General features: G+C 30.7%; 1 protein-coding gene and 1 pseudogene across 1 annotated transcript; both read left to right on the forward strand.

The window, feature by feature from the left end:
* The first annotated feature begins 1,493 nt into the window (after positions 1-1,493).
* LOC143582347 (cytochrome P450 716B1-like) lies at positions 1,494-24,974 on the forward strand (annotated as a pseudogene).
* LOC143582343 (TATA-binding protein-associated factor BTAF1-like) lies at positions 7,877-9,405 on the forward strand. The gene is made up of 6 exons (XM_077064937.1): positions 7,877-8,008; positions 8,202-8,357; positions 8,793-8,887; positions 8,995-9,212; positions 9,287-9,341; positions 9,388-9,405. Exons 2-6 carry the CDS (start codon positions 8,306-8,308, stop codon positions 9,403-9,405), a joined length of 438 nt encoding a protein of 145 aa, XP_076921052.1. The 5' UTR covers positions 7,877-8,008; positions 8,202-8,305.
* Positions 24,975-25,286: the final 312 nt, after the last annotated feature.

Below are 25,286 nucleotides of genomic sequence, written 5' to 3' on the forward strand. Positions count from 1 at the left end.
GAGCATCTACATCGGGCTCCAAAGCTCAATGCCTGAGCACATATGGTAACATAAGGACGGATAATGCAGGCATGTAACATATGCCACCATTTTGGAGGGGATTGTAAAAAGAAAGCTTGTCACTGCATCCCTTCAACGGAACTCTATTGGGTCTCTCCACCAAGAGCCTTTTTGAAGAAAATAATAAAAAAAGAAGTGGAATAAATAAATAAGAGCATTCTCATCCAACCCTCTATTTTATGTGAGAGATGTTTTTATAATTTAGAGAGTGATTTTGGGTGTTGTAAGTGAAGAGTTTTTATATTTTAGAACAAATAGTGATTTTTCTGTATGTTTGAAAAGCTACTGTTCATCCTCTATAATTTTTTAATATTATTTGAAAGTGGTTGTGAGTGGGAAAAAGAGAAAAGTTAATATAAAAGGTAAAAAAAATATTATCTAACTGAAATAGAGAGAGAAAATATAGTGAGTTTTAGTGTAATTTTTGATTTAGGGATAAGGAGTAGGATGGAAATGCTAAGGGCCATAAATAAACCACAAATTTAGCAGTCTTGAAGGATATTTTATAATTATGTTAACAATTTAACTATTTTGTGTTTAAATAATATTGTAATTTCTTTATGTAATATTTTATTTTATATTTATGTTACGTCTATTTTATAATTATGTTAACAATTTAACTATTTGGTGTTTAAATAATATATATTATATTTAAACATATATGAAATATAAAAAACAAATATGTTATGAAAAGTATGCGATGATATGACAGTTTCTTCCACAACAATAACAACCACCTTTTAAATTGCTCACCCTTTCCAATTTGAACTGGGCATTGATGCGCTTCAGTTCATTATCTAATATGGTCCAACTGGTTGGTCTGGTTTTCCAAATATGAGTAGAGGTCACGATAATGACACAAGAAAATTTAAGCATGAGAACGACATCATGACATATATATTGCTTAGCATGCTAGTTGTTCAACTTGTCAATTTTGGCCATTAAACAAGACTATTTTATACGTAATTATTAATATAAGTCATATAACGATGTGTATGTACATATTTTAAGCATCAGAAAACGACATCCTAACATATATTCTTGCCTTGGTTCAGTAGTTGAACTTGTTTTGGGTAGTTGGGCATTAAAACAAGATTATCTTATGTAATTTTTAACAAATATTTATTATCAAACTCGTCATCGAAAGATGCTCTTTATTTCCTTAATTGCTTACTACATTGTCATTGTAATAAATCTCTATATAAAATTTATAATCGATCAAATAGTTAGTTAACAACGAAATATGACTTAACTTTTGGATGATTATTTAAAATGTTTATTTGTGAGATGATTAACACACCTTTAATAGTCTAGTGTCTCCTTAGAATTATAATCAGTATTATCCAAAATTTTCCATAAACGGACAGCCAAACAACAGTAAAGCAACAAGAGTATGTACTATATATACAATTATATCTCTCATCACTACCTTGCACTGTTTTATAGCCATGGAATTCATGGTATATGTGAGTTTATTGTTATTGTTGATTTTGGCTCCCATCGTTTTCCTTATCCGTCCTAAGAAGTACAACGGTCAACTGCCTCCGGGTTCGTTGGGACTGCCGGTGATAGGGCAAAGCATCGGCCTCTTAAAGGCCATGAAAGCTGACAGGGTTGAAAACTGGATTCAAGAAAGAATAGCAAACCACAGTCCGGTTTGGAAAGCAAATCTTTTTGGATACCCGACGATTGTTTTGCATGGCCCAACCGCAAATAAGTTCATATACACTTGTGATGGGAACCTACTCACCAACACACAACCACCATCACTTAGCAGAATCTTTGGTCCCAAAAATATAATGGAGTTGTCTGGAAATGATCACAAATGCGTTAGAGCGGCTATCGCTTCGTTTCTCAAGGTTGAAGTGCTGAAGGAATATGTTGCCAAAGTAGATGAAGAAACCCGACACCATCTTCAAACGCATTGGCATGGGAACCATGAGGTCCAGGTAAAATTGTAAACAATCATATTGTTTATACAATTCTGAGTCACAATTTGACCTTAGACCACTAGTTATGGGCTAACTAGGTGACGCCAACGGCTGACACATGACCATGTTAACACCCTCAATACACCAACAAAGGGGGTGCTAAAGGGTTTTTTTTCCCTCTTCTTCTTCGTTATTGTGTTAGCACAATATATTACATCTAGTAGGGTCCATCCCCAATGCAACAATCATTTTTCTCCTTTTCTTTTTGTTGGTTTATTCTTTTATATAATTTCTAGTTACTCCATAATGCATGAGTTAAATGGTCGGTTAGTTAATGACTTCATGCATACATGGCACTGATGTAACGCTTTAACTAAGGACCGGTTTCTAGTTAGCCAACAACATATAGCCTTAGGGTGGTGATAATACATACTTTTTATACCAGCAACCCTGTTTCCTCCATATTAACATCAGATCACATTTTAAACCAGTTTTTAATTAATAAACATCAATATGGTCTGACCTGGGAATAAATTCTTTGAAATGTTTACAAATAGCACCCCAAAATGATGAATGCCGTTGTTGATTCTCGTGTGTTGGGTCTTCAGATGAATTGATCAAAGCCTTGGCCAGTGTTATTTCCTCTGAGTTTGCTCTTCGTTTTTTACGGACGTTTTGGCTAGACATAGCTTTTTGTAGTTGCGAGGAGTAGAATCCATTGTTTGATCTAAATATTTTAAAGAGAAACAAGAAGAAATTTATATAAGTTTGTGTGAAAAAAAATAGTAAGTGATGTGAGTATTTATAAGGTCGAAGTTTAATTTTTTTTTAAGTAGAAAAGGCTTATGACCGTTTGATTTGATTTTTGTTTTTTCCTTATTGATTAATCATTCATAACACACACGTCTCTCTTTGAATTCGGGATCGTGAGGATATATACCATTGGTTCCGAAATTTTTTTGGTACCATAGGGATGGGGTGGTGTTCTCCATCCGTATCACACAAACCCACATCCGTTTCTGACTCATCCTATGAGTCTATGACCACTCCGACCACCATTATTAAGTGTACTAAGTGTAAATAATATTTACTTGTCTACTAAATGTTGTAGGTGCAACCCTTGATGAAGATCTTGACCTTCAATGTAATTTGTTCGCTTGTTTTTGGGATTGAAAGAGGACCCCAAAGAGAGAAATTGCTACCACTTTTCCATGATATGGTGAAAGGTGTGTTATCAATTCCAATCAACTTGCCTTTCACTAGATACAATCAGGCGATCATAGCAAGAAAGAAACTTGTACCGATGCTTATACAACTTATACATGAGAAAAGTGAGGCACCTAAGGAACAAAATCAACAAGGTGATCCTCATAAAGATCTAATCACTTCGTTTCTTAGCATCCGTGATGATGACGGCTCAACAACAGTGTCAGAAGAAGAATTCATTGACAACATCATCGCTATGATGTTTGCAGGATATGGCACAACCTCCGTCCTTCTTACCTTATTAATTCGGCTTTTGGCTAACAACAAACCTATCTACTATTGGTCAAGGTAACCCAATCTTTTTCCCTTATTTATGTTCTAATCAATTTCAAAAAGCATATAATAAGATTCATGCACTAAAGTCTTATATTGCTCGGTCCCGTACTGCTATACACACACACACACACTAGTGGAAGTGCCCGCATGATGCGGCGGGGGAGGCAAGATTCGGCCGCTGGCAGTTCGGTTCGTTATGGTACCGCATTTGCTATACCAAAAGTTATATTTAGTACTTTGTTTACGATATAAAGAATCCAAAATTATTGACTAAAACTTCTTCTATAGCTTCACCCACCATAAAAAAATTACCCAAATTTTTTATTATGTCCGCAACCAAACCGAATTCACACAAAACTCACCAATCGTCTCCGGATCTAACCAAATCATCCAACCACAAAAAAATAAAAAAATAAATTGTCGCCTATACAGGAATAAAGTATGTTAGTCGGAATGAATCAGACTAATCATACAAAAAATTTGTAAGCAACTGATCATCTTGACTTTATTATAAAATACTCACAAGCGGCAACGACAATTTGCAACATCAATCTTTTGGTGATATAGCAACTTTGTAACATCTTAGGTAAGTCCTACATCTATCGTGGCCGTAAAAAATTTTCATAAGGAATGTAGTGTCTCTTAGATCTCATCATTTTTTAAAGAAACATTATCATTAATTTATATCACGCTAATGAGAAATCAATATGTTTAAGAAATATATTTATCATATTATAACCCGCATTCCGCACCTATGAAATGAACTAAAACTGTAAACTAAAGTCACCACAATGACATGGGAGTGTTCGCTCTTCCAGTGTTATAAAGTGGATACTTGTGACAAATGGAATTGTATACGCATAACCTTTCACTTTAAGCTTTATATGATTAAAGCACCTTAAAAAGTTTTATAGAGATGGCTTATACTTCCAAGAATTTGTCCAATATATTTATATCTAACAAGTAAATCAACAATAATTAATAAAAACTTTGCTACAGTCAAACATGGTGAAACTGGATTCGAGTCAAAAGTAACATGTCATTTTAAATAAAGTATCAGACTATCAGTTAGACTTATATGTATTCATTACCTGACGAATCAAAATATCATCCCACATACACAACATATCCACTTAACAATAATAATCTTATTTAACAAATATTAGCCAATACATCCTGTCCCCAAAAACATGCCAAAGCATACACATACATATACAGACAAGACCTGATCAATTTCCATGCTTCTTAACCGTTATAAAATTAAATACCACTGGACATGCTTTGCGGTCCTTTTAAGGATATTTGTACATGAGATACATTGTGTTTTACAAACGCCACCTTCTTTTTCTAAAAAAGTGTGTAACATATAAACATATTAAGTTGTGTGCACGCGTTTAACCATCTTCAATAGCTATAAAATGGGAAAAACAACTTACATTGCAAAAACGAGCCATTTGGTGATTAATCGGTGTCCTAAACTATTCTCATGGCACAGACTACATCAAAAACATATGATTAGTACTATTTACATATGCACACGTATATATATATTATATATCAAATGGGCCAGGTTTATTTCATTTACTTCAAATTGTTTTGATAAACAGTATATCAAATGCAATTGTAAGTTTAACTAAATTCACTAAATAAATAAAATATGAAAATTAAATGCTGTTTTAATGAAATCTGAATACACAGATTAAACAACAATTGAATTTAGTTTATGTTCATTGCAACTTGCATAAAAAATAACTTTAATTTAACTACATTGACATCATAAAAAGCTATGACTTACGGATGAGCAATAACCGAACCGAAAACCGCAAAACTGAACCAAAAATCGACTAAACTGAACCAAAATTAACCAGAAAGCAGTTATTGGTTTTTTTTATATCTTCGATTAACCAAACCAAACCAAACGAGCAAAAAATCGACAAAACCGAACCAAAATCAACAAAACCGAAGCAAAATTAACCGAAAATCAGTTATCGTTATTTTTATACCCTCGATTAACCAAGCCAAAAATCGACAAAACCAAACCAAAATTAACGGAAAAGAAGTTACTGGTTATTTTTTATACCCTCAATTAACTAAACTGAAACATTCATATATTCTAGCTTTTACCCATCCTTGTCACGTATTTCGTGTTTTATCCTACCATTTCATGTATATAAATTACCAAATTCATATATTTCATATTATCATACAATTAAATTAATAAAAAACCTGAATAAAATAACATAATAACTGATGTTGAGTATGTAAAAGTATGTAAGAGCTTTGAGCTTTGAAACTACAAGTTTGACGTTATAAGTCAAATGACCAATCTAAATAGAAATGCAAAACTATTTCATTTAAATGATTTTGAATCATTGTTTTCTTGAAACAACAACATTTCAAACTCAAAAAGGTAAAAACTTCAATTAATCAAATTTACTAAACTACTATTATCATATTTGATTCAATTACAAAAAAAAAAAAAAAAAAAAAAATCATGTCTTCTAAGAATAAGCGCGTTGGGAGAACTTGTGGGCCCAAACGGTTAGCCAAGAAACAAAACAACTTGACTAAATTGGCATCTAAAGAGGTTGGCATGAAAAAAAAAATGCAATAAGTAGGCATGTAAAAAAGCGGTTTTCAATATGTTAGAAATTTAAGAAAACACAAGTAAAATCTGCAAAAAGTTCAGGAATTAAATTTTTTGATCCCTGTATAGTAATAACTCAATGGCCAGTGAAATGGGTAGGGTTGACCCAGAAACACCTTTAGTCTAAATCAGTAACAAAACTTTAATAATATTACCTTTAAACCTGTGAACTAAATCGAGGCCAACAACACGAACAAGTGAATCTGCAGATGTGATGAACGCTTCTGATGTGGTACCAGGAGCAAACTGAAAAGGTAATATGAAATTGCAGTTTAATTTGATTATTTTGAATCTGCAGTTTTTAAAAAAAAATCAAAATCAATCAAACATAAAAAACTTTAAACCAACATAGAACATTTCACTAAAGAAATCAATATGAATACCATATAATTCACCTATTTTTATCCTAACCAACTGTCCTATTTGTAATTATATATATATATAAAAGAATTGGTTGCAAACAAAATGGAAATAGAAATTGTAACAACTTGTAGCTTAAACTTAAAAGTGTAGTATAAGCAAACCTGAATTCTGAAACCGCAGTATATACGTTGAAGATATCTAATTAGGTTTAAACCAAAACTCACATGTAATCGGTTATGGGTTAGTAGGATAGGTGTGAAATCAGCTATGGGTGATATCGGGCCGCACAGGTTAGTTGGGAACCATTAAAATTGACCAAATTAAACCATCTTAAGTTCTTAACCTGAATTATGTGTCAGCCTTGTGGGTTCACCGGTTGACCCGTATTACCAATTAACTTGTTTTTCTTAATGTGTTGTGGGTAATTAGATGTATTTTATCTAAATTTGTCCTCAAACTATTCGATGCATCAGCCTGTATAATAAAAAGAAGTAAATTACATGTACATTATCATGAATAACATATGTGTTTAGTAAATTAGGCTAAAATACAACCTTTGGTGATCATGATTAACAAAGAAAATTAGTACTGATAGGTCAATTTAAGCCTAACATACATAAATATTTGTAAAATTTAGAATATACCGTATCAGAAACGATTATAGGTCGATCCACGATCCATGCCATAGTAGAAACTCCATCACCAGCAGCTATAATTGACTTCAAGTATCCATTGGAATAACCCTAAATCCTGGAGCAGCAATTTGTAGAATTTACAATGGCCGTAGGCGTTTCGTTTTCCCCAATCCTCATCCAAATAATCCTAAATCATGGAGCACCAATTTTGCATAATTTTACATCTTCAGTAGGCAGTTTTAATTGTTGATGAGAAAGAGTGAGACGTGGGCATTATATAGAAGAATAACGGTGGTATATTGAAGGACGCCAGAGTTTAACACCTCCAGAGTCTTAATTTTTCCCACAGTGAAACCAAAGAATTAAGGGGGTGTTTGGCGGAGGGAATTGAGGGGTGAGAAATGGAATTGGAAAGAATTCTCTTGTTTGTTTATGAAAGAAAGAGGTGAGAAATGGAAATAAACCATTTTCATTTCTCTGAATTTGTTTCTCTACAAAAAGCGGAGAATTGGATTTCCAGGTTTCATTTCTCAGCCTCACTCTCTCACGCCTCTCCCTGCCCGATCGACTTGCAGCCTGTAATCACCCACAAATCATCTTCAATCCAAGAACCGATCTCAGTTATCATCATCATAATAATAATAACCCGAAACCCTCATTCGTTCTTCATCTTCACCGTACAACACACACACACACACACCATCACCGTAACACACATCCGCCACGTCACCACGCCGATAACCGTCAATTGAATCGAATGCTTCACACTTAATATTATTATTATTAATTATTATTAGGTTTCTCAATTCCATTCACGAAAAAACCCTAAGGTACGTTCAATTTCTCTTATTTCTGTATATTACCATCACTGCTAACGATTCAATCGTTATAATAACGAAATTGTTAATAGTTATTGGATAATGCTGTGTATTGCTAGTGTAATTCGATTGGAATGTATTTATTATTATTATTTAGGTTTGGATGTTGATTTGTACATTTTTTTATAATTTTTGGTTGGTGTAGGATTGTGTGTTGGTGAGAGGAATGAAATCATTTGACAGGATTGTGAAAGATTATTGTTTTTGGTAGAATGAGAAATGTTGTGAGTGGTATAATTATTAAGAGATATGGCACAGCAACAATCTTCTCGCCTCCAACGGTTGCTGACTTTACTCGAGAGTATCTTTTTATTGCAATCTTTCTTTTCTAGGCTTATTGTTGTTATTATCATTATTATATTGTAAATGCATATTTTGTGGGAAAACGGATGAGTTTTTAGCAATAAGTTTATAATTTGGTTTCATAACCGACTTGCCTTTGAATTGTTTAAAAAGTGATTAGGTGCCATGCATGTATGCCTAATCATGCAATATGGGAGTTTAGTTGAAAAATCATTAATATATATAGTTTAGATGGATTTAGAGTGGTGATACTATCTGATGCAGCAGATTGACATAATTAACGGTTGGAACTTGAATGTCACAATTTGGATTTGGTATGAGAGAAGCAGCTTAATCTAGAGTTAGGTTAATATTAGCTTGAAATAAGGTAGAGTGAAAATGTGTACTTTTTCATGTTCATGCTGGCTGCTTGTATTTCTTGACCGTTGTTAAGCTGGCTCGACACAAGCCACACGATTCACTGCAGCTCGCCAGATAGGGGAGATTGCAAAATTACATCCTCAAGATTTAAGCTCTTTGCTACGTAAGGTATGTATTACTGCATTGATTTATTTTAGTATTGTTTTTTAGTTTGGGACATATTATGGCGGTTGTGCATTCAAATCGGTTTGATTATTGCTTAATGCATTTTTCAGGTATCACAATATCTTCATAGCAAAAACTGGGATACCAGAGTTGCGGCGGCTCATGCCATTGGAGCAATTGCTGGATGTTTCAAGCATTTATCTATGACTGATCTCTTTAATCTTGTTGAGACAAAGATGAAGGAGGCTTGCATAAACTGTTCTGTTGAAGAGGTTGTTTTTTGGCCAACATCTCTCCCCAAAATAAGTGCTAGCACTTCATTCCAGAGGTTTTTCTTGGTCCCTTACGTACGCCCATTTTTTGCTCTGTTTCAGCTATTGATCTGACATTTTTTATTGACAGCTTTGAACTCTCTAAAGTGTTGGGACATGGGGCTCTTTTGGCTTCCAGAGGACAGGTACTGTATTTTTTTGAACTTTTAGCTTAGAGTCTTGTGGATATAGTTAATCTTGATATATTGATTATTCTGTTTTAGGAGTATGACATTGCAAGTGATTCTGGCAGCAACTCGAAAGAAAGACTAGCCAAACAAAGGCAAAACCTAAAGCGGCGGATGGGTGAGTTGTGAATGTGCTATTACCATTGGCTATATTTGCATCGTGAAATAATTTCTTTATTGAATTGCTTTAAACTTGTATGTCTGATAGCAGGTTTGGATGTGTGTGAGCTGTTTACGGATGTACAAGGTTTGATTGGAGACGAAGATCTTGTGATGCATAAACCTAATCCCGCTGGAAGCAGTGTACCATCTGATTTTTACCTACAAAGACCGGGGCGTAATGTCCAGCAGTTTGTTGTAGATGTGGTTCCTGGTTACAGATCAGAGGGGGAAAGTGCTCGTCAAAGAAACTCCTCAAAACGTAAGTGTTTGGAATGAATACGTGAAGGTATATTCTAAAAAATATATTTTTTAGATTTTAAAATTTTAGTATAATTTATTTGTAATTGTCTTGTAGTCTCACAAAGGTGCTGTGAATTTTCGTGACAAGTCATTTCCTTTCTATGACAAATTGTGTACCATATTCGGTAAGGAGGTAGAAGCACGGATGCAGATGAGATATATCGAGAGTCTTGCAAAGATATCAAGGAAGTTTTGCTTCGATTTGGGGAGATGGTGGGTGAACAACTTAGCAAAGAAGGTATGGAGGCTCGTGAAATCTATGAAAAGGTTAGTGATGAGTTGAAAGCTTTACCAGGTATCACTACGAAAAAACGGTTCAAAGCAGCTTATTTGATTGGTAAAGATGTGGATCTAGGACGTTCTTTTCTTGCGTTGACAATAGAAGAGAAAATTGAGATGGTCGAGTTGTATACCGATGGTTCAATGGGATAGTTGTGTATGGTTGAAGTATGTTTTGTATGTGAATTGGTTTTAACTATGGTTGATGTTTTTTGCTTAAAAACTATGTTTTGTATGTGAATTGGTTTGATCAATGCATATTTTGGTTGGAATTTATGCATCTTTTTATATGTTTTTTATTTTTTAATAAATATTCGTTATGAAAAAAATACTTGTGCTAATGATAAAGTTGATATAAATTCTCTGTTTATTTTCTATGTACCAAACAAGAGAAATGATTCTCAGCTATATTTTTCTACTGAAATCTCTGTACTACCAAACAGAACAGTCAATTCTCATTCTCCAGACCAATTCCCTTTCTCTGCAATTCCATTTCTCTACAATTCCATTCTCTGTACCAAACACCCCCTAAAGGGAATAGTCGCTGGTGGTGGGCGTACGATAAATGTTAAGGCGTCTTATGGAGAGAGAAAGTTGAAAGTGAGAGAGTTGCCTATCTGTTTTATAATGTAATATATATATATATATATATATATATATATATAGACTTAAGATCCAATACAATAATCTCTTATCGTACATTACGTACGCGACACCCTCACACCGTTGATTTAAAAAAACATGCGATGTCAATATTATAAATTCTTTCAATTCATTTTCATCCAAATTAACCGTTACGATCATTCAACCATCGCCACTGACTCCATTGCAGTCTTCACTTCAATTGAAATGAAAATTTGAAAATTGATTTCAACTGATAGAAGTCTAAATACGTTCCAGATTTGTTTATATGATGAAATCGATGGTCGATTGATGATTTCTTGATGATTACGAGATTATATGAAGTGATTTCAGTGTTCAATTTTATGTTACAGATAGTTTAATTTCATATCTGAGCTTCTGAACTTTTAAAGGTTTGTGTAGAACGTTTAATTTTATATATGAGCTCTAATTAGGGTTTTGAACTTCTAAACATAACTTCTAAAAATTTTGATTTTGAACTTCTAAACATAACTTCTAAACTTTTTTGTTCTGAATTTCTAAAATTAAACGTTTAGAGGTGTTCGTTTTTTGTCAGAACGCTTAACTTGAACGTTTAAAGGTGTTCGTTTTTTGTTAGAACGTATTGCCTGAAAGTATTAGTTTAAGAGAATTAATTGAGGGGAATTGAACGTATTACTTGAACTTATTACTTTAACGTGTTAATTTAAGAGTATTAATTGAGGGTCATTGAACGTATTACTTGAAAGTATTAGTTGAGTGTATTACTTGAAAGTATTACTTAAATGTATTAGTTGAATGTATAAGTTTAAGAGTAGTAATTGAGGGTAATTGAACGTATTACTTGAAAGTATTAGTTGAATGTATTACTTGAAAGTATTAGTTGAATGTATTAGTTGAATGGAAACTTTTCAATTGAAATTGGCTAATAAAGAACTGAATGTTCAATTGATTTGTTACACTCAGAATATTTTTGCCTATCGTAATTTTAATTTGAACATTTAAAGGTGTTCGTTTTGGTCAGAACGTTTAACTTGAATGTTTAAATGCATTTTGGTCAGAACGTTTTAGTGTCTTCAGTCTTGTTCAGAACGTTTAAACGTGATATTTTGAATCGTAATCCGAGCTCAATTGAGTATAATATTCTGCCATTTCATAATCGATTGATGAATCTAAATCCTTTTACACATCAATTTAATTGTTTAAATCATCATTTTTTGATCAATTTTGAAGATTCTTGATGTTCAACGACGTTTCATTTTGATTTTGGTTTTTGACTTTAAAGATTTCATACTTTAAGCTCTGATTAGGGTTTAGAAATTGGATGAGATAGACCGATGAGTTCAGAATTTGGATCAGAATGGATTTGTAATCGACGAATTTGATCATGAACTAGTTTGGGTTATTTACGAAACTGCCACGGCGTGTTTTTTAATCCAACGCTCTGGAAGGTCGCGTACGTAATATACGATAAGATATTATTGTACAATAACCCTCCCCTATATATATATATATGTTTAAGTTAATGAGAGAAATGAGATTACTGCGAGATAAGAATATGGGCCACTAGTTTTATTTTAGGTTTTAAATATTTAAAAATAAATGAAAAAAATGTAAATACAACAATAAATGCATTATCCCTTTTCAATTAATACAACTAATATAAGCATAATAAATCGCTCTCTAATTAATATACCTAACTAATTTAATTATAATAATTAAAAAGATAAAAACACTAATTTAGTTTTATATATAATTTACTAGGTTATTCACCCGTGTACTACACGGGTGAAAATTAGTAAAATTGTCAGATAAACATATATGTTTATTTATTTAAAGATATATAAAAATTTGTATTAATATGAACAGATAAATTTACATATATACAAGTAAAATTCGTTTCTAAGTAATCATAGTTTTGAAGGAATGATTAATTTATATTATTAATATAACTATTAGTAAAATCAGATCTTATTACACTATAAATAATGTATTCATAAATAGTTAATAAAAATGAAAAGTGATTCAGAATTTGAAAATAATACTAATACAATATAAAAGAAACAAGTTGATATCTTCATTCAAACCCCGTAACTAATCCCAAACCGAATAACAAAAAAAATTTGATTTTTTTCGTGCCATACTATTGGAAAAAAATAAACTTAGGGTTTTGATTCATGATAAAGAGACAAGTAAATGAATGGTTTAAATATCTTGACTGATACATGATTCGAATCACGACGCCGGGGGGGGGGGGGGAGCTAGATTCAAAGTAGAAAACGGTTAGGTGAAGGGAAGCATCTGTCAATTGGGGTGTGTGCTCGAAAAAGAGGATAAGTCGGTATTTAAAAGGGTCTAAATAAAACATGTGTTTTAAGGCTAATAATAACAATTATTAATCAGTTTCATAAGATAGTCAACACTTTTTATGGTGAACCGGCAATTTAGTTCATTACAATTTAAATTTAAATGAATGCAATAATTATTATAATCATTCTTACAATTCAACTTTCTTTAATTATCTATAAATCGTAACCGCCTAGTTGTGACACTCGTCAATTTCGGGTCTTGTTTGTATTCGTTTTTGTATTTGTTTATTATGTAAACCGACCCGATTTGTAAACCGAAGCTTATGTTATAATCAAAATGATGGATTTATGTTACAATATTGTTTCACACTTGTTGGGTCTTGAAAACATCCCATTTTTATTTTTATTTATTTATTTATTTATTATTTATTTATTTATTATTATTATTATTTTTGTTTTGTGTTTTTGTCTTGATCTATTTTGCATGAAAACTCTTGTGTCTCACACCCATATTTGACCACCAACATTACCCTATATATACACCACCTTTCCTCTTCATTTTCCCTTGCTACAACTCGAAAAAAAAAAAAAAAAAAAAAAACTCTCTCAAACATCAAAGATTCAAGGTTATCTTCTTAAGTGTTCTTGAAGGTTTTTAGTCTTTCATCTTAATTAGTTTATGTAGCCTTATTAATACTTGTTTATGGTTGTGCAACATATATATAATATACACCCCTTGTTTACCTTTGGTAGTTACTTCTCCGATTCCGGTCGGTGAGGTTTCGGACCTCATAAGGCAAGGCTTCATGGAGGACTTCGTGTCCTTGATATATATACATCTATATAACTTGTTCATACATATTAATCTTGCTTATTTTAGTTTGTTGGTCATGTTTACAAGTTCCATGGTTATGGGTTTTTAAGAGTCTGTGCTTCGGTTTAACCGTAAATAGCTCTAAACCGTAAACCGAACTTTGTTACTAGTTTTGTTAAATAATTGTTTAAACATACTTATTGTTAGATCTAAGTTTCTGAAATCATTTTTACAAATTCTATGGTTATGGGTTTGTAGAATCTTACCTCGGTCTTAACCCGAAACACGATCCGAACCGAAAACCGAACTTTTGTTTAAAGACTTTATTGTTAACTTTTGGTTGTAAAACTTAAATTATTTTATTTGTGCATTATTATACAAGTTCTTTAGTGTTTGGACATGTGGAAACCAAACCGATTCTTACTCGCTTAAGACACACACGTTTTTTTTAGCCTGTATATTTCTTTAAAAATAGTTACAAATTGATTTTTAAATATTTTCTTAAGTACTTGGAAATGTTGGATCCAACTTGATCTCATAACAAAGTTTGGACCGACAAAACCGAACACTCACTTAACGTGCGTTGTTAGTTCTAAAACAATGGAACTACATACTTGGTTAAGTCTTATTAAATTTTATTGAGTTATCTCATAACATTCAATATTTTGGAAAGTTGACTTTGGGTTTGACCAATTATCAAGACCCGAACCGACAACCCGAACACTCGACAAAAAAAAACCGTTTTAGTATCTTTATTCCAAAGGGATTTGCATTCTTGCATTTTACCCACCTTATTACTTAACATAGGTTGAGTAAATATTAAGGTTAGATACTTTAACCCGGTTTCGAGCAAACTTACATTTTTAAAGGGTTATTATTATAAATTCTTAAATAGTTACATTTTAAACCTTGAACTTTAATGTGACATTTGTCAATTTCGGGTTATTTTATACTTGTATTCTTAATGTAAACCCGACCCGTTTTGTATCCCGAACCTTTCGATATTATCAAAATGATGAATTGTATGTTAAATATTTGTTTTATAGTTGTTGGATAAAAAAAAACACCCTTTTCGGTTCTTAAAATTCTCCGAAAACGCTCAAAACGAACTCCAGGGACTAAAACTACCAAAATGGAGACTTGAAGGACCCATTTGTAGTTTATGCTTTCTTGGGTCTATAACCAACCCATTTTCATGAAACACCCTTTATGAAAGACCCATTCAACTTACCCTATATACACACACCCATCTTCTTCATTTGTGCTTGCTCATTTCTTCATTTCTCTCTCAAATTCTTGAATTCTAAGGTTGTTCTTCATAAGCTAATCTTTTATTTTAACTAACTTCTCAATACTTAAAGCTTGATGTTACAATATATATATAATATACACTTCTTGTTTACCTTCGGTCTTTCATTTCTCCGGTCTCGGCCGGTTGAAATGTCGGGCTAGTAAGACAAGGTTACATGGAGGACTTTGTAGTCCTTGTTTATATATTTAACAAATCTAACCATATAACTTGTTATACTTGCTTAGCTTCTACATATTTTAGTTTATTGTTCATATTTGTCAAGTTCCATGGTATTGGGTATGTGGTGACCAGCCTCGGTTTCATCCCGAGTTGAGAACCGAACCAAAAACCGAACTTTTGTTTAAAAGCATTATTGTTAACTTTTTGAATGTAAAACTTGAGTATTATTATTATAAGTTATTTTACAAGTTCCATGGTAATTGGGTATGTGGTAACCATCCTCGGTTTTATTCCAAGTCAAGGACCGAACCAAAAACCGAACTTTTGTTTAAAAGCTTTATTGTTAACTTTTTGAATGTAAAACTTGAGTATTATTATTTATAAGTTATTTTACAAGTTCCATGGTAATTGGGTATGTGGTAACCATCCTCGGTCTTATTCCGAGTCAAGGACCGAACCAAAAACCGAACTTTTGTTTAAAAGCTTTATTGTTAACTTTTTGAATGTAAAACTTGAGTATTATTATTTATAAGTTATTTTACAAGTTCCATGGTAATTGGGTACGTGGTAACCATCCTCGGTCTTATTCCGAGTCAAGGACCGAACCAAAAACCGAACTTTTGTTTAAAAGCTTTATTGTTAACATTTTGAATGTAAAACTTGAGTATTATTATTTATAAGTTATTTTACAAGTTCCGTGGTAATTGGGTATGTGGTAACCATCCTCGGTCTTATTCCGAGTCAAGGACCGAACCAAAAACCGAACTTTTGTTTAACTTTTTGAATGTAAAACTTGAGTATTATTATTTATAAGTTATTTTACAAGTTCCATGGTAATTGGGTATGTGGTAACCATCCTCAGTCTTATTCCGAGTCAAGGACCGAACCAAAAAAAACCGAACTAAACCGAGTTCACTCGCTTAAGACACACAAGTGTGTTTTTAGCCACCAAAACTCATATTTTTCTTCAAGATTATATTTTAAATCAATTTTAGTTAATTTCTAAACATACTTGGCATGTCGGTAACCAACTTGATCTTATAACAAGTTCGAACCGATAAGGTCGTATACTCGCTTAACGAACGTTAAGGTTCTTCACAATAGAACTACATACTTGGTTAAGTCTATTTTGATTTTATTGAGTTGTCTCATAACATTTATTATTTTGGGAAGTTAACTGTGAGCTTGGTCAATTATCAAGTCTCGAACCGACAAACCCGAACACTCGTTTAAACCTCGTCTTGGTATTCTTATAACCAAGGGTTTTGCAATATCGCATTTTAACCCACATTATTACTTAACATAGGTTGAGTAAAAAAAAAAGAAAAAAACTAATGAATAGAATACCGAGACCCGGTTTCGAGTAAACTTATTTTACAAAACTCGTTTCTTTAATTTCTCAAATATTTACATTTTAGATCCTAAACTTTATTTATTTACTTTATTTGTCATGTATTTTATTTTAAACCCTTCCAAGACTACCTACTAACACGAGACCCGTTTAATATAGGTCTTGCTCGTTAAACCGATCTCTCCGATTATTCACGACACTATCTTTCAAGTTACTTGTTAATGTGAGTACTTTTTCATCCCCCGTTTTCCATCTTTCGTTTTGGGGGTGGCATTGCATACTTATTCAAATTCAAATGATTTATACTTGAGTCTTAAACCACAACATGTATTGTATATGTTTACTTGAATAAATGCTCGATTTGGTGTTATATGCTTTACATGATTATGTGCAAATTCTTGAATGCTAAGGAGGGTAGCCTCTTGAATGCTAAGGCGTGTAGCCTCATCAAAGTATGATCATACGTTAATTCCGAGTATATATGGTATCCCCATATAGAAAGGTGTTGTCAATGTATTCTTATTGACGATTTCATTATTGTCGTCAATGTATTCTTATTGACGGTTTTATTATATAAATTGTTGCTATTATTTATTGTTTTCATATACTAGTTGTGGATTTCATACTATATAGTTATTGTCCAAAACTATGAAAATTGCTAACCAACCTTCGTGTTGACAAACTTTATTTTATGCAATGTTACAGGTTTGATGTTAGCTTGATTGGATTACTTGAAGAAACTTATTATCTTGGTTTTAGGATATTAGAAAATAAAAGAACAAGTTATTTGTTTATCTATCTATTTGGCATTTTGTATGAACAATTGTTGTGTTATTTATGATGATAGGATTTAAATGAGTTGTTTAAATATTGTAACTTTATAGTGTCATTGTGCAATGAGCAATCATGTCGCGCCTCGACGTTTCTGCATTCATTGGTCGGGGTGTGACATTTAATTATTTACATTTCTCAATATTTATTTTGTTTAAAGACCTTCAAGACAACCTTTCTAAATTGAAGACTTCTTTTCTTTTTAGGCATTGTGTGTTAAACTCGTCGTTCCGACAAATCTCCAAATTATCATCTTTCAAGTTTACTACTTGAAGGTGAGTACTTCATATCCCATTTTCCATCTTTTATTTTGGGGGTGACATTTCATACTTATTCAACAAAATGCTTTATATTTGAATCTTAAACCACAAACGTAGTTGTATACTTTACCTAAATAATTGCTCGATTTGGTGTTCTGTGCTTATATGCCTATGTGTTTATCGCTTTTGGTTTGTGAAACTATAAAATCCTAGACTATTTGGCATCCCCTTATAGCAAGGTGTCGTTAACGTAATGCAATTAACGATAACTATAAAATCCTAGACTATTTAGCATCCCCTTATAGCTAGGTGTCGCTAATGTGTTTAGCGATATCTATTTATCCAAATTACCACTTTTATTTATCGTTTCGTATGCAAGTTTTGTGGCTATCTTTATTATATACTAATATGATTAAACTTATGAATTGCTCACCAACCTTTGTGTTGACAAACTTTATTTTATGAAATGTTGCAAGTTTGCATCTTGGTTGATTTATGATTGTGAAGAAAACGACATCAAAGACCTTAGGATATTAGTAAAAATGAACAATATCCAATTTGCCATATTTTGTGATATCTTGTTTATGGTTATTTTATGGATAATTGTTATATGACATTTTCGATGTTGTGAAATGAAATGAGTTTATTAAATAATGTCACTTTAATTAGTGTCATGTGCTTATGGACAATCGTTACACCTCGGCATGTTCCGCCGTCTTTGGTCGGGGTGTGACAGATTGGGGTGTGTGCTCGAAAAAGAGAACAAGTCAGTATTTAAAAGGGTCTAAAGAAAACATGTGTTTTAAGGCTAATAATAACAATTATTAATCAGTTTCATAAGATAGTCAACACTTTTTATGGTGAACCGGCAAATTAGTTCATTACAATTTAAATTTAAATGAATACAATAATTATTATAATCATTCCTACAATTCAACTTTCTTTAATTATCTATAAATCGTAACCGCCTAGTGTTTTAACTTACTTGAATTTTCATTTAGTGATATAAATCACTTACTTTATAGCAATCATCCAATATTACGAATAAGTTTCAGAATACAAAAATTTTACTGAATTTAACATAATTAAATTGTTAAATTTGAAAAGCACATTTTCTAATTATTAGCTTATTTAACCATTTATTAGGATTGGAAAAGAATAATGATTTAAACCGTTGTCAACAATCTATATATTATATTATTACGTCACAAGCACAAGTTTAAATAGCATCTCCTAAAAAAATATTAAGTTTACAAAATATGAAAAGCGGTTTCACTATCTAAATACTCGTATAAAAACATTAAATTTTAGGGTATTTCAAAAATCGGAACGGGTCGGGTTTCGAGTTAAAAAATTGACGAATGTCACACTTTACAAAATCATACAATAAGAACATGAATTATCAATTATCTCATATAACTAACAAATGGGTCATGAAATATTCGGATTGAATGAGTCATTAGTTATAAGATATAGTAAAGGGGCGTATTCAATAGGAGGTTTTTTTAATTTAATATAGAATCATTTTAATAGTAAGAAATTTTAATGTTGAGTTATTTATGAAAGATAGTCAAGTTAACAAATAGGAAATGATCATGTGCCTAAAAAGGAACTTGCTTTAATATAATATATATAGATATAGATATAGATTTCTGAACTTGATTCTGAGTCGTTGCGTAAGAAAATGGTTATGTGTTTAAAATAATTTAATTTAATTACTTATAATTTAAATTGTTCATTAAAACTATTAAAAATAATAAATGATATTTTAAAGATCTACCTTAACTGTAATAATGCATTTTAAGATAGTTAATGCATTAATTATGATTTAAATATAATTAATGTATTGACTATGATTTAAAAATATGTCTAATGGTCGTATGATATAAGTTGGTATTCAATATGAATTTAAAATTATTTAAATGTGAATAAAATCTAGGAAGGCTTGATATTTATTTTCTTTTTTAAGTTAGTTAACTGTGAAGAAAATTAAAGAAGTGTTTATTATATATGGAAACAATTGAGTTGGACCAATAAGAGGAGGCCATGCGTCAAAAAACTCTATTGATTTACTAGTATAGTTAGATTTACCCATTTTCATTTATTCAACAAAAACAAAAATTTATTCATATAATACTTTTTTTTATTAAAAAAACAATTTATTTCCACTCAATTTATTAGCATATATTAACACACAATTTTTAACAATAAATATCAAAACATAATATTTTTTTTTCAATTGATACACTTAGAAAAATTATTGTGATAAATAATAATAAAAAATATCATACAAATGTGTCCATTAAATCTAAACAATAAATATACAACGTACACCAAATTATATAACCTACACTTGTTAATGCATGAATAAATTGTATTTGTGTAGGATAAATTTTTTTAGTGTAGGTTATATATTTTTCGTGTGTAGGTTATACGTTTTTGTGTGCGTGTGTAGTTTATTGATGCTGAATTTTGTGTGTTGGTTATATGTTCTTCATGTGCAGATTATATGTTTTCTTATTCTTAGAACAAGTGTAGGTTATATGTTTTTGTGTTAGCTGTGTACTTTTTTGTTGATATTTAATGCAAACATGTGTAAGATAGTTTTTTGTACTATTCATCACAATATAACTACGTGTTGATGGATATTAGACTACTTTTATTGGTAACCTCTTAGGAAGTCATGACACTATTTAAGAAATAAATAAAAAGATTAAATCCTTTTCATACTACAACCCGGGTTGCAAACCCAAACTAGGTCACAACCCACTTTTTAATTAAATATTATTTTTTTTCTTTTAAACAATTTATTTTTTTATATTATTTGAGTTTTATATAATTTGAATTTTATTTAATAATTTATATTATTTGACTTATTTCAAAAATCTAAAAACATAGTCTTGTTTAGTTTATTTTTACGAATATTTCGATATCAATTTTATTAGAAATGGAGCACTTTTAAAAATACGTATCTTTTAATATTATTATATATAAAATTTTGTTTTTTTAATAGTTGTAAAAATTCAAGGTTTTTTTTAATAGAATTATGATATTATCATTTTTAATGATTTTTATACTTAAAATAATATTGTTTAAAAAATAAATATTTTTATTAATTTTACTAAATTTTATAGAATAAATTAAAAACTAATAAGATATATGTATTAAAATAACTAGGTTAGTTAACCGTATAGCACACGGGTTAGAATAAATAAATTTATTTAAATAATAACACAATATCAAATACAAAAATTATGTTCAACAGATATAAAGATATATTATACGGTAGAATAAATTAAACATTACATAATATGAACATAATAAGTAATTAGAAAATTCATAAATCCCTAAATATTTCATTGTACATAATATTTGTAGTTTTATTTGTAACTTTACTTTCTATATCAAAACTTAGTAGTTTCATAGTGTTTGTGCTTTTAATTCAAGATAATGCAATGTATAACTGGTCATGAGTTAAAATAAATTGTCCCAAAAAAAAGCAACCATCTATAGTAACTGACAGCCTTTATTAATCTTCATTGCAAAACAAAAAAAAAATGAAAATTTCATTCTTTAAAATCAATCATTTTATCTTAAGGTATAGGATTTTTCTTTTAAGAATAAAAGTGTAAGTTCCAGTGTTACTTTCGGATATGTTTTTCGCTTCTATATCACGGTTATCATGTTGTATTTTCACATGTATTTTAGTTTCATTACATAGACCACTTAAGCAACATCACTTCAACATCATCTTTCAGGACTAACCTTAGATTTTGAGGTGATTTAAAACATCAGGAAACTAATATTTTTTTGTAATGTATCATTTTATGTCTAATAGATATCATCTAAATAATAGTAATATTTTAAATCTCCCGGGAACATCGATAGAAAGCGTTTGCTAATTTCTTGAACGGCCTCAGTTTTTGGTGCAAGTATAACTCGTTCGCTAAAAAAATTTATATTTTTGAAATATGTAATAATAGAAGGATATACAAAGTCAATTTATCATCTTATTAAGACCATCACCAATACAATGCATTTAGCATGCATTTGGTGAGGTGGCTCATGACATGGAAGAGAGAGGAGTTTTTGCACTTCACCAAGTGCAGATGGAGAAAAAATTTGTGAGTATAGCGATATTGAGAGAAATAAAAAAAAGATAGTGGATATGATGATGTGGCAAAAATTCCTCCTAGGGATTTTTGTTTAGCATTGGGTTTGGTCTAACAACATGTTAATATCTAGCATTGTATTCCCAATGTAAGAAGTTGTCTCGTCCATCTGAAAAACCAAGTCATATAGTTTAGTTTATATTTTTGTGGATTTTTAAGTCAATTAAAAAAAGCAGTTGTAATATCTATTTTTTTTAAACCAACCCATGGACCGGAACTCATTTTAATCATAAACTATTTTGACCTGAACCATGTTTGATACTTAACCGTGTAAAGAAACCCGCTCATTTCAATTAACATAAAAACTAAGAATATACATCAATAGTGAATTTGTATTTTAAGGGGTAGAAAGAAAAAAACTTATAATTTAGTAAATATCATATTTATTTAATAAGTTAAAGTTTACTGAAATTTTAATTGTAAATTAATCTTGCATTTTCATCCAATAATATCATTTCTTATAACATGTCAATATTAATTCACTAATATAATATATTTAAAACCTTATTTTTTGGAATCATTATTCAAAGAATGTGAAAATTGGTTATTTATAAAAACCTAATATTAATAACTAATACAATATATTTATATAAATTAAAATATTATATTTATGCTGGTATTAAAACTTTTAAATCATGAAAAATTTATTAAAAATAAAAAAAAATGAAATACAAAATTATTAATAAGAAAGAGAAATGTATTTAATATAAGAGAGAGGAGGAAAAATTTTGTAAGGAATATCATGGTGATGACAAGTGGCACTTACAAAGCTTTGTTTATTATATAGTATAGAAGTATAGATTTGTTTGGGTTGGATTGGGTTGTGAATAAAAGTGAAAAGCTGGGTTGGGTAGGGTTGGGTTGTGTAGGTGGAAAAGAGATAAATTAATTTTTTTATTAAAAGTTGAATTAGGTTGGGTTGTGAATAAAAGTAGTTTAATATATTGAGTTGGAAGAAATTGGTTTTGGTTAGAAAGAAATTTTAATGTATAAATAAATTGTACTTGTGTAGGATAAAAATTTAAGAGAAAAAAAATAAGTTATAAAAATAAATGAATTCTTAATATTTTCCAATTATAATAATTTGATTAGTTATATTAATTGAATAGATAACTATTATATTTATTAGTTATGTTAATTGAAGAGAGAGCATGCATTAATACTTTACTCGTTTATCTTTAAGCATTTATAACCTAAAATAAAACTAGTGGCACATAATCATTTCTCGTAGTAATCCCATTCCTCTCCTGAACCATCATATATATATATATGGGTGAGATTTAGTGAAAACTCCTCTTAAAAAGAAAACTTAAAAACTCCTAAAAAACTATTTTTAACTTTTTAAAAAAGTTTTTTTTTGAAGTTTCTTTTTTTTCCCATTATTCTTATATGTTGTTATTGGTTCCAAAAAAAAAAAAAACCTTGTCGGTAACCTCGTCGGTATAGTGCGCATGTGTAATACTGTGCATTGCATATATGCAAAAGTGTTTGTATTGCATAGAATACAACACTATTGCACATATTTGATACACACTATTGTATATATGCAATATAAGACTAATACACACATCAAATACACATTAGTACGTATGTGTAATACAACATTAACACACATGCGCACCACATCGACTTTTATTTTATTATTATTTTTTTCCCATCTAATGCAACACTACTACACATATACAATACACAAATATTGAATATATGCAATTAAACACTATTAAACTCAAAAATACATAGTAATACACAAGTGTAATACAACGGTATCACAGAGTAATACGTATGTGCATTACAACGGATTTTTTTTTATTTTTTTCGAGCAAAGGGTAAGAAGATATAAGAATAATGGAAGAAACAGAAATTTGAAAATATTTTTTTTTATTTTTAATTAAAGATAATTCTTTAGGAGTTTTTAAGTTTTCTCTTTAAAGATAAGTTTTCTCTTGATCCTCTCCCTATATATATATAGGGTAAGGTTAAAATGAAAACCCACTTGAGTTGTGAAAACCTGTGAAAACCCTATGTAAAATCGTTTTTTTTGTTACATGTAATATATGTTGTAACATTTAATACAAAACATCGAAAAATCAAAAAAAAAATGTTTTGCTATTTTTTAACATTTTTTTTACTAATTTTTATAAATGTTTTCAGGAGAGAGAAAAAGTTATATTTATATTTACATTTTTTATTCATTTTAATTGTGAACCACAAGATTTAAACATTAATTAAAAACATGTGGTTAAGAATGAGTTTCTAGAGTTTTCATAACTGAAGTGAGTTTTCATTTTATACTTAGTCTATATATATATATATATATAGTTTTATGCATGTGTAAGCCTAAAAGGTATGAATGCCAGCATACACCAATTTATACTTTGTCCATCAATTTGAGTTTATATATTTGCAATCCCAGAGCATCAAGAAGTTTTTAGTAATAAAGCATCAGAAGAAGCTTTAACATGGGAAGATCTCACCAAGATGAAGTACACCTGGAGGGTAGCAACAGAGATAATGCGGATAAAACCCCCGGTGGCTTTGACCTTCCGACGATCAAACAAGATATTGAGTATGGAGGATTCTTAATTCCAAAAGGATGGCAAGTATGGCACATAACTGATTAATGAATAAAGAGTTAAGAGACAAAAGATAATATAAAACAATCATTTATAACTGATTTATATGGTGTGCTTTCAGGTGTTAATATCTATGTCTATGACACACATGGATGACGGCATTTTCCAAACTCCAACCAGGTTCGACCCTACTCGTTTTGAAAAACATGGACCATCACCACCACCTTTTAGTTACATTCCGTTTGGAGGTGGGCCGAGGATGTGTCCTGGAATCGAGCTTGCAAAAATGGAAACTTTAGTCATGATACATTGTTTGGTAACAACATTCACTTGGGAGCTACTTAAGAAAGACGAACCCTTCAAGAGAGTTCCATTACCAGAATTTGATCAAGGGCTGTTAGTTCGGGTCAAGCTCCTAAAAGACACTATGGTGTCATGTGAAGCATGAATGTTGGGAAAATTTAATGGAAGAAGAATTTCACTGATGGAGGCGTTTTAATAAAATTATGCCAAAGAGAATCAAAACGGTAGAAGAATTCAAATGCATGGTTCAAAATTTGTTTTACGATGGGAAGCTGGCCAACGAAAGCGACATTAATGTAAATGAAAACGATATCATAACGTATATGCTTAATTGGTAGTTGAACCAGTTTTGGGTATCAATTATGACAATTTATCAATAAATTCATCATCAATGATGCTCTCCATTTCCTTAATTACGTACTATATACAATACCTTGTAAATAAATCTTGTTTAAAT

The sequence above is a fragment of the Bidens hawaiensis genome, unplaced genomic scaffold (genome assembly GCF_021521415.1).
Source record: "Bidens hawaiensis isolate Kalapana, Puna unplaced genomic scaffold, B.hawaiensis_p1.1 tig00031533_1, whole genome shotgun sequence".
NCBI classification, from domain to species: Eukaryota; Viridiplantae; Streptophyta; class Magnoliopsida; order Asterales; family Asteraceae; genus Bidens; species Bidens hawaiensis.

Coding starts and splice junctions, on each gene's coding strand:
- LOC143582343 (XM_077064937.1), top strand. CDS start 8,306: ATGGCACAGCAACAATCTTCTCGCCTCCAACGGTTGCTGACTTTACTC. Junction 8,358..8,792: donor GTTGCTGACTTTACTCGAGA/GTATCTTTTTAT, acceptor ACCGTTGTTAAG/CTGGCTCGACACAAGCCACA. Junction 8,888..8,994: donor TAAGCTCTTTGCTACGTAAG/GTATGTATTACT, acceptor TGCATTTTTCAG/GTATCACAATATCTTCATAG.